At 43.9% G+C, this 16636-nt stretch overlaps 1 protein-coding gene across 1 annotated transcript in view; it reads left to right on the forward strand.

The window, feature by feature from the left end:
- The first annotated feature begins 48 nt into the window (after positions 1-48).
- Positions 49-16636, forward strand: part of PMS2 (PMS1 homolog 2, mismatch repair system component) — a 25520-nt gene continuing 8932 nt past the window's right edge. Inside the window, exons 1-11 of the mRNA XM_008698337.2 lie at positions 49-170; positions 1941-2080; positions 2709-2795; positions 2983-3085; positions 3829-4012; positions 6456-6623; positions 7182-7279; positions 9116-9215; positions 10467-10551; positions 12025-12180; positions 14067-14952. Of these exons, the coding sequence (XP_008696559.1) occupies positions 49-170; positions 1941-2080; positions 2709-2795; positions 2983-3085; positions 3829-4012; positions 6456-6623; positions 7182-7279; positions 9116-9215; positions 10467-10551; positions 12025-12180; positions 14067-14952 (2129 nt within the window). The remainder of the gene's footprint in view (positions 171-1940; positions 2081-2708; positions 2796-2982; positions 3086-3828; positions 4013-6455; positions 6624-7181; positions 7280-9115; positions 9216-10466; positions 10552-12024; positions 12181-14066; positions 14953-16636) is intronic.

The following is a 16636-nucleotide window of genomic DNA, read 5'->3' on the forward strand; positions in this document are numbered from 1 at the left end:
GGAGGTGTGGGAAACGTCTGCTGCCCCATCCGGAAGGGGCGGGACACAATGTCGGAAGCAGCCAATGGGCGGCAGGGAGGCGGAGCCTCCGTGGGAGCGGAGGCGGGAACTGTCCCGAGTCCCGGAGGCAGGTCAGGTTCTGGATCCATGGAGCGATCCGAAGGGCCGAGGTGAGCGGTGCCTGTAGTGTCCCCTCGCGGTCGCCCTCCTTGAGGCCCACGGCGTTCCAGACCCCTGGAAGGGAGGGGAAGGGGACAGCGGCGCTGGGCGAAGCCGCGCCGAGGCCCCGGAGCGGGCTCCTTGGCGCTCCCCGGACCCGCTGCCCTTTGGGGGCGCTTTGCGGTCGGGCTAGGCGGGGGGATCGGGCCCTTTCCCACCGCAGGCTCTGCCCAGACGCCTGGACGCGTCCGTATACTGGCAGCCGGAGCACGGCATCCCAGAAAACTGAATTCATTTCCTTTCTACCTGGTTTCTCTCTTTCCTTTTTTTGAAAATTGAGGTTATTTTGGGGAGGCTTCAAGGCACATGCTAATTTGCATAGCCGCACAGTTTTCAAACATGCAGAATGTTTGCATCTCCTTGAGTATGTCATTGCTGGCCAGTAACCCAGTTCGGAGAGGCGAATTTCCAGCTAGCCCTGCTGCGTTCAGTGTCAGGTTCCTGAACCCAAATTCGCTGTCCGTGTTTACATGTTTCATCCCCCGTCCTCAAAATAAATATCGGAAGTGGTCTTGTGGCCTATGGTGTGTTGTCAGACAAGTGACAGAGAAACTTCTTTCCGTTTTGTGTTGTCATCTGCAGTTTTCGCATTTAAGAGAAACCCGAGTGAAGTTTTTTGCAAGGTAGAACGAAGAGTAAAAATGTTTGTTGTTTATTTTACATGGGTTTATTGAGGGTCTGCTCTGTGTTAGCAGTTGCGGGAAACTACCCAAAGATTTCTCTCCCAGGGAGCTCCTGGGTTCTATTAAACCCACATTATCAATTAAGCCGCTTACAAGAAATTGCTAAATTAGTGAACATAAGGAATACATTCTTGGGATGAGCAGGAGTTTGCCAGGCAGAGGAGAAAGAGGGCAATAGTCTAGATAGACCCGTATAGACAAGGTGCAGTGTCTAAAAGAGCTTGTGATATGCAGGAAACAGTTTGCTGTGACTAGAATATAGGGGAATTGGAGAGAATGAGAGAAAAGTAGATTTGAGATCCACTTTTTCATATGACTCGATTTTCATACAGCAGACAGTGGGACACTAGATTTATTTTCCTAAAGTTTTATTTTATTTTATTTTATTTTATTTTATTTTATTGTCCAGATCTGTGATTTCTAAAGTAACTGGTGGTAGCATGGAGGGTGGATTGGAACAGGGAGAAAGTAGAAACAAATTGGTTGTGAAACTCTGAAAGTAGGTACAGCAAGACATTTGGGGGTTTTCGCTAAAGCAGCAGTTGTTTCGCCAAAGCAGCCTGGATTTGGAGGGGAGATTGAAAGGCTCCCGTGGAAATAGTTATATAACAGGTACCCAGTTTCTAAGATGGTTTAGATTTTCACATAAACACTGTGTATTTCCCACCATACTCTTGGGTTTTCAAATCGTGTGAGAAGTGTTGCTTTCACTTTTCAGAAGAAGATCCCATTGTGGCCAAAGATTATTGACCCATAGGTTGAGCGGTATGTGTGTCTCCTCAGTGTAGATCCCAGCATAATTAAATTTCTAAATATCCATTGCATTGGAAGTATCTATTCAGATTTTTTTGACAGATGTGTAAGAATTGGAAGACAACATTTATATTTGTGAATATAATCGATGGATATGTTAATATAATAAATGAACGAGTTAGACACATTAACTATTAACAGAGACGAATCATTTCCTGCACTTAAAACCAGGATGCAAATACATAAATGCATACTCAGTTCATTTCTTGTAACTGGTGTCTTTAGCACAGAACTTGCTAAGGCCATCAAACCTATCGATCGGAAGTCAGTCCATCAGATTTGTTCTGGACAAGTGGTCCTGAGTCTAAGTACTGCTGTGAAGGAGTTGGTTGAAAATAGTGTGGATGCCGGAGCCACTACTATTGGTAAGTTTGGGAGAGTTTTAAGCCACGGGGAGCCATCAGTTTATACTCTTTTACTCAAGAAGCATTTGTGATTATAATGAGACAATCAAATGTTGGTACAGTGAGAAATTTTATTTTTTAAACTTAAATTTAGTGTCTCTTAGGTGCCTAGTACTTAGGTAGATAGTAGAAATAATAAAAGCAGTTAACTTTTATTGTGTTCTTATATGTGTCACACGGCTATTTTTAAGTTGCAGAACAACTGCACGAGACAGAAATTGTCGTTATTTTGTCTGTTTCACAAATAAGAAAATGAAGGCCCAGGAATTTCCTTTTTTTGAGGGTCTACAGCTAGGATAATATGATTCTGGGAAGTCTGATTCCAGAGCCTCTTCTCTTTAATGACTATGTAAACATCATCCTTTTGCAAGAAAGGTAGGAAGGAAGGAAAGAAAATACAACTATTTTATCTGGGTTAATAAATTGCCAAGAAGGCCTTTAAAAAAAGTGGAATACACCAAATGACAATAGTACATTGAAGTGAGTATAGCAATGACTCACCTTTGCATTAGGTAAGTTATAAATACAGTCAGTATAAAGGCATTTCATGGATCAGTTCTTTGAGAAATTAATATGTTAAACTTTTCAGATCTAAGGCTTAAAGACTATGGGGTGGATCTCATTGAAGTTTCAGACAATGGATGCGGGGTAGAAGAAGAAAACTTTGAAGGCTTAAGTAAGTTGAATTTTTCTAATACTGTTTTAAAATATTTGGGCAAAATGTTTCAAAAGCTTTGAGTAACACTGTCTTAGGAAACACAAAAGTGACTTTTTAGAAACAGGTTACTTTGGTAGGTATTGTGACTATTCGGTGGTGTTTCACTTGAGACATCTTGGGTCTTACTGTGCACCTCTCTTTTCAGCTTTGAAACATCACACTTCTAAGATTCAAGACTTTGCTGACCTAACCCAGGTTGAAACTTTTGGCTTTCGGGGGGAAGCTCTGAGCTCACTTTGTGCACTGAGGTGATACGACATTTTTGTCTACTAACTTGATCCCTTGCAAAAATCCCTCTGAAAATGAAAACGTATGGATTAGAATCATTGCTTATACTTTTCCATCCCGAATGCCTCAGCTTCTAACTCCCACATCCCGTTTTACCTTACTGCCAATCTAAGTGGTACTACTTCTGAAATGTAAGCCATGAAACGAAGTAAATAGTCTTGTAAAAAAAAATTGTTGCCCTTGTTAAAGCGGTAACTTCTCAATGTCAAAATAGCACGTAGACTGCACGTTAGAGACATGTTGGTTTTAATTTATTTCAGCGTTTAGGAAAAAATGTAACCAAAATTCTAATTACATATAACAGATGCTAAATTTATATGAATAATCATTTATCCATTGGAACGATAATATTTTTTGGATCCTTGTTAAAAATTGTGTTAGAACAGTAGGATTAAAACTGAGAAGTACGTCTTTATTCGTTAACATATAAGCTCTGAGATCTTTTATTTTGCAGTTTAACTCTAAAAACAAATCTCGAAGCTTTTATCACAACAGAGCCTTTACAGAACTCTCTGTCTTGCTGTCTGTTAGGTGCAAAGCCTTAGATTCTATGATGACTTTTCACTCGTAGAGCCTTTCTTGGATGATCTCAGAGGGATCAGCATTTTTTCCAGGAGGGGTTTTAGAGAACGGAAGTAAGAAAATGAGCATGTGATGAGCACCTGTGAGTTTCTGACCCCGTGGCGCCTGCTTTCTCTCCCAGCGACGTGACTATTTCCACCTGCCACACGTCCGCGAAGGTCGGGACTCGGCTGGTGTTTGATCACAATGGGAGAATTGTCCAGAGAACCCCCCACCCACGACCCAGAGGGACGACGGTCTGTGTGCAGCAGCTGTTTTACACACTCCCCGTGCGCCATAAGGAGTTTCAAAGGAATATTAAGAAGGTACAGTGAATCCAGAAGCCCAGCTCCCCAGAGCCTTCGTCGGGGAATGTACTCGTATAGTAGAAGATCTCCCACACGAAAGTACACTGAAGTTAACTCTTCAGTGAATTCTCTTCCCTGGATTTTTTTAGTTTGCCTTTTCCCACCAAAGACTGAACTTGAGGTTGATTTAACCCCCCTTTTTTTCCTTGAAAAAAAAAATCATCAAAACATATTTATTAAGTGTTCTAACATGGGAATGGGCTCTTTAAGAAGTAACTTTTTTATTCTATCGGTAGTTAGTTTTTAGTAAAGATTTTATTTATTTATTTATTTAGAAAGAGAGAGAGCATGTGCACAAGCAGGGGGAGGGGCAGAGGAGAGGGAAAGAGAGACTCTCAAGCAGATTGCTGAGCGTGGAGCTTAACGTGGGGCTCAGTCTCACGACCCTGAGATCATGACCTGAGCCGAAATCGAGAGTTGGACACTCGGGGCGCCTGGGTGGCGCAATCGTTAAGCGTCTGCCTTTGGCTCAGGGCATGATCCTGGAGTTCTGGGATCGAGCCCCGCATCGGGCTCCCTCCTCCGCTGGGAGCCTGCTTCTTCCTCTCCCACTCCCCCTGCTTGTGTTCCCTCTCTCGCTGGCTGTCTCTCTCTCTCTGTCAAATAAATAAATAAAATCTTAAAAAAAAAAAACAAAAGTCAAATACTTGGCCATTCCGCCTCTCTCTATATATATGTAGTTTTTTGTAAGATTATTTTTCTTGGTTTCCTGAAAAATGAATTATTACAACTTTTATGAATTTGAATGAAAATCCAGTAGCTAAATGTTATCTAATTCTGCTTAAAAAGTAGTTATAAACTGTGCATAAATGTATATATATGTAATTATACTACATATGATTACAGTTTTGTAAAAACAAAGCAACTGGCCTAAATGTGCATAGAAAGAAGTCTGGAAGAGAAGACGCGTGATCGTTACCAGTGGTTATCCTGGGATGTGCGATCATATGTGCTGCTTGCTATCTTCCTTGTGCTTTTCTGTTTCGTATGTATATATTTTCATAATCAAAAAGTTATTTAAACATACGCAGCTAAAAACTTTCTTGTAAAGCAATTTGTGCTGCTTGTAACTGTGAAATTTCACAAAAACATATATTTACTATAGACAAAACTTAAACATTTTTTCTTATTTATTTATCTTTTAAAGATTTTATTTATTTATTTGTCAGAGAGACAGAGAGAGCAGGCAGAGGGAGAAGCAGGCTCCCGCTGAGCAGGGAGCCCGATGCGGAACTCGATCCCAGGACCCTGGGATCATGACCTGAGCTGAAGGCAGATGCTTAATCGACAGCCACCCAGGCATTCCTTTCTTTTTTATTTAAAAATAAAAAAATTTGTATAGAAAAAAGCTTTTTTTGTCTCCCATGGTAAAAAATCAGTGCTTCAGAAATTGTAGGAATAAAGAACTCGTACTTGACAGAGATGACCATTGTTGACGGATTGGTGTATGTCTCTCCAGAGTCCTTTTAGTTTCATGTCGTTATAAATCTTGAAAGAAAATTTCAAGATAAATTAACTAGTTAGTATAATGAAATCAGGCAATACAGAACATGAAACATTTAAGTAATGTAGAGTTGTATGTGGTAGAAAGTTGATATTGTCTCTGCCGACCTCCCAGAGTTTGGTATGTATCCAAACACGTATACAGATGTATAGAGCCTTTATGCGTATGTTTTGATTTTTTTCTTAACAATTAGGATCCTATTATATATCGTAGGTATCTTTTTTGGCTCACCCATTACTTTATTCTTTATCATTCTGCCATGATAAGGATATCCCATAATTAGCTCCTTGTTGATGGTTGCTTATGTCCTTTTTAATTTTTCGTAATTACCGATTGTTCCAGCGAACATTTCTGTAATCTATCTTCGATTGTGCCAGTCTTTCTATAAGAATAAATTTCTAGAGGAGAGATCACAAGGCCTAAGGGAATGCACTTTTGATTTTTATAGCAGCAGGCACAGGGGTGCAGAGTGGTTCAGGCGGTTGAGTGTCTGAGTCTTGATTTCAGCTCAGGTCATGGTCTCAGGGTTGTGGGATCGAGCCCCGTGTCGGGCTCTGTGGGGAGTCTTTTTGAGATTCTCTCTCTCCCTCTGCTCCTCCCTCCCCCACCTCCCCACTCATGCTTTCTTTCTCTCTAAAAATTAAAAACAAAGAATCAAATACAAATAAAATCATAGCAGTGGATGTGGATACGGTGGTCCTGAGAGAAGTGTGAGTTCTCTTTTACAGCACGGACAGAGTTACACATGGGAGACGATTTACGGCTCATTCTGGCAGGAATAATCTGCCTTATTTGTACACTGATAGGAGAACCTTGAGTTGGATGCTTTAACTTGAATCGTGTAATTCTTGCAGGATGAAAGTAACACGGAGTCTCCCATTTGTGTTTTTTACACAGGAGTATGCCAAAATGGTCCAGGTCTTACATGCGTACTGTATCATTTCGGCGGGCATCCGGGTCAGTTGCAGCAATCAGGTCGGGCAAGGCAAACGGCAGCCGGTGGTATGCACCAGTGGGAGCTCCAGCATAAAGGAAAATATTGCATCGGTGTTTGGGCAGAAACAGGTAGTGGCGACCAGTTATTTAAGAGACACTTTATTGCTGTCGCAGTTAGGGCGGGTTTCCATTGTCCTTTCCAAAGCATAGAGAATAAAAGCTGGTGATTGATTTCCTTTCCTTTTTTTTTTTTTTAACGATTTTTATTTTTAAGTAAGCTCTACGCCCAGCGTGGTGCTCACATTTACAACCCCGAGATCAGGAGTCGCGTGTTCCACGGACTGAACCTGCCAGGCACCCCCAACAATTGATTTTTGAATTAGGCACTAATCACAAAAATTAACGTCAAGAGCTGAAAGACTGTGTTATTTTATTCTTCCAGAGAAGAAAACACTCCTTTTACTGTCTGTCTGAAAAAATATGTTGTGGGCAATGTGTTGGTTGTGGGTAAGTACGTCAGGCGGTCCATCTTTCTAATAAAAACATCACGGTTATTCTTACTGCCAAAAGCAGCTGTAGCCTGACCAGGGAAAGAAAACACAAACCCCTCATTCTGTATCTGCCTTTCCGAAGTTAGGATCATCCTATTTTTGTTAGGAATTAACTGCGAATCTTGTTTTCTTTCAGCTGCAGAGCCTCATTCCCTTTGCTCAGCTGCCCCCTAGTGACTCCGTTTGTGAAGAGTACGGGCTGAGCCCCGCCGACGCCGTGCAAACCCTGTTTCGGTGAGCAGATTGCTGCGGGGGAAATGGCAGTTTTCTCTGGAGTTTTTCGTTCTTAGAGATAGTGATCTTAAGGCTTATGGTTTCTTTTTTTTTTAATTTTTAAACTTATTTTATTTATCTTTTTAAAGATTTTTATTTATTTGAGAGAGAGAGACAGCAAGAGAGAGCACGAGCAGCGGGGAGAGGGAGGAGCAAGCTCCCCAGGAACAGGGGACCCAATGCAGGGCTCTGTCCCAGGGTCCTGGGATTATGACCTGAGCCGAAGGCAGACGCTTCACCAACTGAGCCACCCAGGCACCATTTTAAATTTTTTAAAATTTTAATTTAGTTTTTTTTAATTTTTATTTTTTTAAGTAAACTCTATGCCACACGTGGGACTCAAACTCGCGACCCCAAGATCGAGAGTCACACGCTCTACTGACTGAGCCAGCCAGGTGCCCCAAGGCTTATACGTTCTTATGTTTGTTATAAAATTGCAGGCATTATTACTGCTGAGAAAGAGCATTTTCTTTCTTCCTTCCTTCCTTTCTTTCTTTCTTTCTTTCTTTCTTTCTTTCTTTCTTTCTCTTTTAAGATTTTATTTATTTGAGAGAAGAGAGAGAGAGTGAGAGAGAACACGAGCAGGGAGGAGAGGGAGAAGCAAGCTCCCCATGAGCAGGGAGACCGATTCGGGGCTTGATCCCCAGACCCTGAGATCATGACCTGAGCCAAAGGCAGACACTTAATTGACTGAGCCATCCAGGCGCCCCAGAAAGAAGGTTTCTGTGAAGGGCTCTGTTACTTAATTCATTCAATATTCTGGGTTCCTGGTCCATCTTAGGGAGTTACCTATTGAATTCGCCGCTGTTTAGTGACCAATTAGAATAACTTTTTTTTTTTAAAAAGATTTTATTTATTTATTTGAGAGAGAGAGAGCACAAGCAGGGGGAGTAGCAGCAGGAGAGGGAGAAGCAGGCCCCCTGCTGGGCAGAGAGCCTGACATGGGGCTCGATCCCAGGACCCTGAAATCATGACCGAAGGCAGACACTTAACCGCCTGAGCCCCCCAGGGGCCCCTAGAATAACTTTTAATTTACATATATGTTTTGCTTTACTGGTATTTGGCAGAGTGTAATAAGAGGCTGTTCCCTTTAGTTCATGCCTTACCCAGCATCTTGTCCAGCATCATTATTTTTACTGTAAGAAAAATTGGCTTTTTCCCTACTTGGGTTTGGCCCTGGGACAGCCCATGTCGCTCACTCTTCCTCCACTTGCCTGTGGCTTATAAGCTTGAAATGAAAGGTGGGGACTTATTTCTTCATGTGGACATATTGTTCTTTATGGAAGTACGCATATCCCTGAGATAGTTCACAGGTAGAGTGAGCACTTTCACAACATTTTAGTAAACAGGAGTTTGCTGATGGAGAGCAGATTTTAAAAGGGCAGGGAATGTGGGCAGAAATCGTGAATATAAGTAGTTCGATTACCTAGACAGTCACTGGGATCAGCTGGAAGGTTCCAGAATGTGAGTCTGAGGTGAAACTCACTCCTTGAGTTTAGGCCAAGAATTTAATAGGGCAAGTGTGAGAGGAGAGCTGAAGCAAATCCGTTTTGAACCCACTGCATTGCCCGTGGTGGATTTGTTGACCGCAGGAGCTGTAGAACATTCCAGAAGTACTGTGTTCTTTTTATGATTTATCAGAATGAAACACAGATACGCATTAACTGAAATGTTAATACTAACATGTCACCAGGTATTCTATTTTTATTTTGATTTTACTCTAAGAATGTACCCTCTGATGTGTTACTAACCCTTTTCATTCTGGAATCCTGCCCTTACCGTATGAACATTGAACAGCATCTCAGGCTTCATCTCTCACTGCGCTCACGGTGTTGGAAGAAGTTCAGCAGACAGACAGTTTTTCTTCATCAATGGGCGGCCTTGTGACCCAGCAAAGGTATTTAAAGATCTTTTTTGTATTAGTTTTTTCTTTTTGTCTTTAACTTTTAATTTTATTTATTATCTAGTAAGGTCTCCTGACACAGGCAATTTACGTGGAACGTAGGACTTTGACTCAGAAACATGGCTTTAAATTATCTTATTTCAGCCTTTTAAAGAAGTCTGCCATACGGCTGTTTCAATTATGCATGTGTAAACGTGGATACACATGTTGATAACCCACATATTTATTACCAAAGAAATTACCACTATTTGTAGAAAGTAAATCATCTCAGAACATTGACTGCCGTGTGGACTTTTCGTGTAGACTAACACACTTGCACAGACTTCGTATTTTCTCCTCTTCTGTCCATTTTCCAGGAAAATGAGGGCCCAGATACCTTCTGCTTCAAACTGAAGCTGGTCATCCTCATAGGGTTACCTGGGTTTTAGTGGTTCTGTTTTTTCATTTTTTTTTTTTTTTTAAGATTTTACTTATTCATTTGTCAGAGAGGGGGAGAGAGAGAGAGAGCACAAGCAGGGAGAGTGGCAGAGGCAGAGGGTAAAGCAGGGAGCCTGATTTGGGGCTCGATCCGAGGACCCTGAGGTCATGACTTGAGCCGAAGGCAGATGCTTCACTGACTGAGCCTCCCAGGCGCCCCTGGGGTTCAGTTTTCATTTTGCATCTTTAGCAACATTGTACCCTAGTCACAGGCTCTGATTTCCAGTGATACTTTAAAATGATTTCTCTCAGATGTGGTTCAACCTCTGCATTTCCCCCCGGATTGTATGTAGATGGTGTGATTTTCTAGTTTGTCTCTGATCGTGTTTAATAATCGCATTATAAAGTCATGTAAATACGTTTCTGTACATTAGCATGTGTTTAACGAGCATTTAAATTGCACCTGCAGCATGTTAATGACACCGGGGCCAAAATAACACAACTGGTAGATAAATAGGCCGCACCTGTGTCTCTTGATATTTCTTCAAAAGCATCTTTGGATTGGAAAAAGATTCAGGGTTAGGGGTTGATGATTAAAAATATCCCTTGGAAGGGCACAAGGAAACTTTTTTGGGCAATGGATAGATTAATGATCTTGATGGTAATCTTACTGACCTTGACTGGAAACTTATCAGACTGTATACTTTGAGTATGTGTAGTTTATTGCAGGCCCACTCTGCCTCGATAAAGCTGCTAAAATGCGTCCCTCTAGTTAGAACAGCATGTTGGGGAACACACATTCTTTTTTAATCTTTGCTTTGTATGTAGGTTTCCAGACTCGTGAACGAGGTCTATCACATGTATAATCGACATCAGTATCCATTTGTTGTTCTTAACATTTCTGTTGATTCAGGTAAGTTCCCCTGAGCTCTCTGTCACATTGGTGACTTACCCCGAAAAGAACAAAATGAAATTTTAAAGCCCTGATATGACCAGAAAGAGACTTTTATAGCAATACTTACTGGCACTGTATTTTTCTTTTTTTTTTTCCATTACAGACTTTTAATTTTATAGACTTATTTTTTATAGAGGCTTTCCTGCTTTCTGCCTGAGACCAGGTTAATTGTATTATCAGAAAAATGTGACTTTTTCCTAGCACCCAAGAGAGAAGGCAGACTAAATGTTCTCCCTGATTTTAAAAATAATGCATATTTTTCTTCCGATTGGGAAAATTCTGGTTTATTGTTATCTAGTATTTTTTCTAGGCACTTAGAATATGTGCACGCCTTAAAAAAATAGATAATTAACATATATACCTCATATCCTTTGCAGGGAGAAAATTATTTTGAGTAAATTTCTATCAGGTTCTTTATCCTTAGACATGAATGTTTTCTTTCTTCCATGTCATTAAAAATTATTCAGAAACATGATTTTAGTAGCTGCATTCATTATATTCAAATGTATTGATGTATCTTAAAACTTTTTTTTTAAAAGATTTATTTATTTGAGAGAGAGAGAGCGCACACATGTGCGCAAGCAGGGGAGATAAGGGGCAGAAGGAGAGACTATCCAAGCAGACTCCCTGCTAAGCGCAGAGCTTGACATGGGGCTTGATCCCATGACCCTGAGATTGTGACCTGAGCAGACTCCAGGAGTGGGATGCTTAACCGACTGAGCCACCAAGGCGCCCAGTATCTTAAACTTACTAATTTTTAGCCTTATTTAAGCTGTCTTCAGTTTTTAGAAATTTAAATACTACCCTTATAATTAAATTGTTGTTTGTGACTTTGGTCATTTCCTGAAGATACGTTTCTAGAGCTAGAATTACCGTCGTGACCGTGATCGTGCTGTACTAATTCACACATCTACCAGCAGTGCACTGGGTGGTATCATTTTAACCAAACTCAGTGGGTGATAGAAGGACCTCATTCTAGCTTGTAGTTTTCTATCGTATGTTTTCATGTGTTTATTTGCTTTTTTTTTTTTTGCAAATCACCCATTCAAATACTTGCATGTTCCATCCGTTTAATAAATGATTCATCTTTTTCTTGTTTATTTGAAAGTTAATTTTATAGTTTATGAATATTAATCTGGACATTGCAATGTTTTTAATAGTACTTTCAGGGGGCGCCTGGGTAGCCCCGGTCATGATCCTGGGGTCCTGGGATTGAGCCCCACGTTGGGGCGGGGTGGTCCTTGCTCAGCGGGGAGCCTGCTTCTCCCTCTCCCTCTGCTCATTCTCTCTCTCTCTCTCAAATAAATAAATAAAATCTCTTAAAAAATAGTACTTTCAGTAACTGCAAGTGAAAAAAATAGTAGATGGGGAAATTTCTCTTGTTAAAGGTGATTTTAAACACAAGAAGTATCTTTTTTTTTTTTCCCTTAGAATGTGTTGATATCAATGTTACTCCAGATAAAAGGCAAATTTTACTACAAGAGGAGAAGCTTCTGTTGGCAGTTTTAAAGACGTCTTTGGTGGGAATGTTTGACAGCGACGTCAACAAACTCAATGTCTCTCAGCAGCCGCTGTTGGGTATGGAAGGTGAGAGAAACACGGGTGTGCGGACAGCTTCTGAAGCTCACAGCTTTACGATGCTTTTCCTTACTCTTTTCTGGGGGATAGTTTTTTCTGACATGGAGCAAAATCTCTCCTAGACAGAGGATGCCTCACACTCGCCAGTGCAGAGCTGCGGCCGTGAGGAAATCTGATCGACGACAGAAAGGGCAGGCACGTGTGGCACATCCCGGGATGTGGTCTCACTCGGCCGTTTCTCTTTAACAAACACTTCAAGCCTTCTGTTCATTTCCAGAGTCTGAAAAAGCCGATTGTGACCACTTTTGCCCATTTTCTGATTTCTTTGCTGGAGTGGGGCATTTCTGGAGCCCTCGCTCTGCCTTTTTCCCCACATGTCACCCCCGTGCCTTCTTCACTGAGTGCCGTGTGAGAATGAGCGTTGCCACCCAGCCGATCCAGCATCTGTGATAATGACAGTCGTTATTTTACTGCCTGGTCATACACGAGCAGCCGTCTGTTTAAGCGGTTCGATTCTTTTTTATCCAAACCATGTGCAGCCAGCACATCTGGGAGGGGGACGGAGCCCCAGCCACCCTCCTTGGCAGAGGGAAGACTTGGCCATCACCTCCCCTGATGGCCAGCTCTGCTCCTTGGGGTGCATCCTGTCTTCTGTAGGCCAGCCTGGCCCAGTCTCCAGGTCTGTGTGTGTGGGGATGGAGGTGGTGGGTGCCCCTTATTGTGTCCTCTGAGTGGGGGAAGACCAGAGCTCCGAGGGAGCTGAAACTAGGGTTTGGTGGACAGCTAAGGTGACAGACGAGTATTGTTCCCGGTGAGAGGAAATGGTTTCGGATGAGGCTTTGTAAATGGAAGGTAGGGGAGTTGCTGTAAGTCAGGGCCTTGGGGGGGGGCACGGATACAGAGCAGCTCTGTCCTCGCATTCTCTAGCACCCCAGGGGTGGGGAAAGGCCGATTTGGAAGATAGCAGGCCGGCTCTCCTGTTGATAATCCGGGAATGAGGTGGAAGTGAAGCTCCCGAGGGAGGGGTGGGGCCAGAGCACAGAAACGTGGACAGTAGAGTGGCGGAGCTTTGATTTGGTCGCCGGTGGCCCTGCTTGCTCTCAGTGTGGGGTGCCATGGATGTGGGTGTACGCGGGGAAGGGGCGGAGGATGGTCAGTTGCGAAACGGGCCAGGGTGGCATCTCTGAGCCCGCTCATAGTCACTTGGCCATGGGCTACCCTGTAAGGAGACCCGGCTCAGAATATCGGGGCATCCTGAAGCACAGTTGAACCAGTGTCCCCTTTCAGCCATTTGACTGAATACAGAAACACAGCCCCGAGGTCAAGAAATAGCCCCCGTAAACCACCCTGGGACTCCTTTACTTACACCGCCCCCCTGGTGGTGACCATTTTCCTGACTTCTGATGCCACAGGTTCGTTTTTACCTGCTTTTAATTTGAAGCCACCCAGTGCACGGACTTTTCTGGGATTTGTTTCTTTCTCTTGATATCTCGTGGGACTCATGCATGTCGCATGGGGCAACTGATGCGTTCCCTCTCTTCGCTGTGCAGCAGTCTCTTGTATTTAAATGCCACGGTTTGCTTGTGGACAGTTGGGTCGTTTCCGGGATTGGGGTGTCGATTGCGCTACCCCCAGCAGTATGTAAACATTCCTTTTGATCCTCGCCCTCGTGAACTTTTGTCGGGTCTTAAATCCGTACCCGCGCCCGTGAGGATACGCTGGCATCCCGCCGTGGTTGTCGTCCGTGTGCCCTTTACGATGAACGTGGGGCCGTTTTCGGATGTTTGAGCGGCTGTTGGATTCCTGCTTTTGCGAAGGGCCTGTGCAAGTGGAGATAGCCTCTGGTTCCATTTCTGTGCAGCCCCTGATGCTCTTCTCTGTTCCTGTCTGCTCAGGTCACTTAATACAAACGCATTCGGCGGAATCGGACAAGCCTCAGCCAGAAAAGCGGGATAGTCCTGCTTCGTTAAGGACCGGAGGAGAAGAGAAGAGGGCAGTGACCATTTCCAGACTGAGAGAGACCTTTTCTCTTCGGCACACAGTGGAGAACAGGCCTCAGGGCCCGAAGACCCCTGCCCCGAGGCGGGTTTCCCCAAGACAGACGAGACACGAGCAGCTTCCCGGCGTTTCAGACTCCCTCTGCGCCCGGAGGCCCATCCCTGGCACGGACTCGCGCGGCCCCCGGGAGGAGGTGATGCGTTCAGAGAAGGGCCCCTGTGACCTCAGGGACAGAGGGGACACGGAGCAGGACTCGGGGCACAGCCGCCCGTCAGCTGGCCCGGAGGAAGGGTTTGTCACCCCTGGGGCAGGCGGTCTCGCCAGCACGGACTGTGCTACACGCTGCCCTGAAGACAGGTTTTCACAAGGAAGCATGGCATCTCGGGAGAAGTCACCTGAGACTGACCGTCGCTCTGCGGACCCTGAAGGCCATTTCGACCAAGAGGATGGCAGTCGGACAGGTAGAGTCTTGCCGCAGCCCACCAACGTGTCCTCCTCAAACACAAAGCGTTTTAAAAAAGGTGGAATCCCTTTCAGTTCCGACGCCCGCCAAGGGTCGGTGAAGACTCGGACCTCGTCAGCATCTCAGGTCGACGTGGCTGTTAAAATCAGTAAGAAAGTAGTGCCCCTCGCCTTTTCTATGCGCTCTTTAGCTAAACGAATAAAGCAGTTGCAGCAGCAAGAACAGCAGAGAGAAGGCAAACAGCACTGTAGGAAGTTCAGGGCCAAGATTTGCCCCGGAGAAAACCAGGCCGCAGAGGATGAACTCAGAAAGGAGATAAGGTAAAGTTCTTCCTTAGGGGTATTTGTGCTCGTGTCCGTGAGGCTTCCAGGCCCTGCTTTTGCTCCCCTGGGTGTCTTCTGCTCTGCCCGCCTCTCCTCTCCTGGCTCAGGGCACAGGTGTGGCCCTGCCTCGGCTCCAGGGTCTGGTCCTCCGGCTGCCGGACAGACAGACCTACCTGGGGGCCTTCCCCGCACCACAGACCCGGCGCATCCCGACGTCAGACCTGTCCGAGCTCCTCTCTCTTCCTTTCCCGGCCTCCTTCCTCTCTGCCTTCTCAGTGCTCCTTCTCGAAGATTCTGATTCTGGGGTCTCCATCCACAGATTGGTCATTAATTAGCCTCACTGGTGTGTCCTTGGTGATGCTTTTTCCATGCACCGCTTTCTTTTCGTGGCCTCTCATGTGCGGCAAATTAATTTTCTTCAAAGAGCTCTTTCTCCGTGAAAACTTTCAAGAATTGTTTCCTTAGATTTTCTTAGCATATCCTTTCCATCAGTCCAAATTAATCAGTGCCTCCTTGACCCTGACCCCCTTCTTCTTCGTGAAGGTTTCAGCTCACAGTGACTCCTCCCTGCACTGAATTCTTTTTTTTTTTTAATATTTGACAGGAGCCTTTTATTTTATTTTTTTATTTCATTTTTTTTTAAACATTTTATTTATTTATTTGACAGAGAGAGACAGCCAGTGAGAGAGGGAACACAAGCAGGGGGAGTGGGAGAGGAAGAAGCAGGCTCCTAGTGGAGAAGCCTGATGTGGGACTCGATTCCAGAACGCCGGGATCACGCCCTGAGCCGAAGGCAGATGCTTAACGACTGTGCCACCCAGGCGCCCCCCCTGCACTGAATTCTTGGTGGTTTTTGGAGACATTGCTATTTCCCATTCGTTTATTTATTTTGATTTTGATTTTATTTTTAAAATTTATTTATCTTTTATTATTTTTTAAAGATTTTATTTATTTGTCAGAGGGAGAGCGAGTGAGAAAGCACAAGCAGGGGAAGTGGCAGACCAAGGGAGAGGGAGAAGCAGGCTCCCCGCTGAGCAGAGAGCCTGATGTGGGGCTCGATCCCAGGACTCCAGGATCACGAACTGAGCTGAAGGCAGACGCTTAACCGACTGAGCCACCCAGGCGTCCCCCATTATTGATTTATTAGCGGAAAGTATAATGCATTATCAAACTTGTGATTTCCAGAAGATTGCATAGGGTAAGGCTAAGTAATAAAGGGAGTTAATTTAAAGAAAACTATTAATAGAAAACACTGGTCACCACCACTTCGTTGAGAATAATCAGGTACGACGTTGTGACTTCTAAAAATGATGAATCCTTGTGAAATATTTAACTTTTATCTTTTTAAATGTTGTATATGTTTTGTCCGAGCAGGTCCTGAGATGTGCTGTGTCTTGCACACGGTGCATTGAGATTTTGTGGCACTTTTATCTGGACCACTAAGCTTTGCCTAATTTTGACAATCAATTCTTCAACAGCAAGCATTCTATTATATAATTCCCTTGAAATCCACAGTGCCTAGCTTACATTGAAAATGTTTCAGAAAATAGTCCTTTAAAGTGTGTGTGATTAATGGAGGTGAACCTCTTTGGGTGGCATCTGGGGCCTGTGAACTCTGAGGGATGCAGTGATGAGCCAGGATCCTCGCTCACACACGATCATGGAACACACGCTTGATAGG

This window comes from Ursus maritimus, unplaced genomic scaffold (assembly GCF_017311325.1).
Source record: "Ursus maritimus isolate PB19 unplaced genomic scaffold, ASM1731132v1 scaffold_2, whole genome shotgun sequence".
NCBI lineage: Eukaryota > Metazoa > Chordata > Mammalia > Carnivora > Ursidae > Ursus > Ursus maritimus.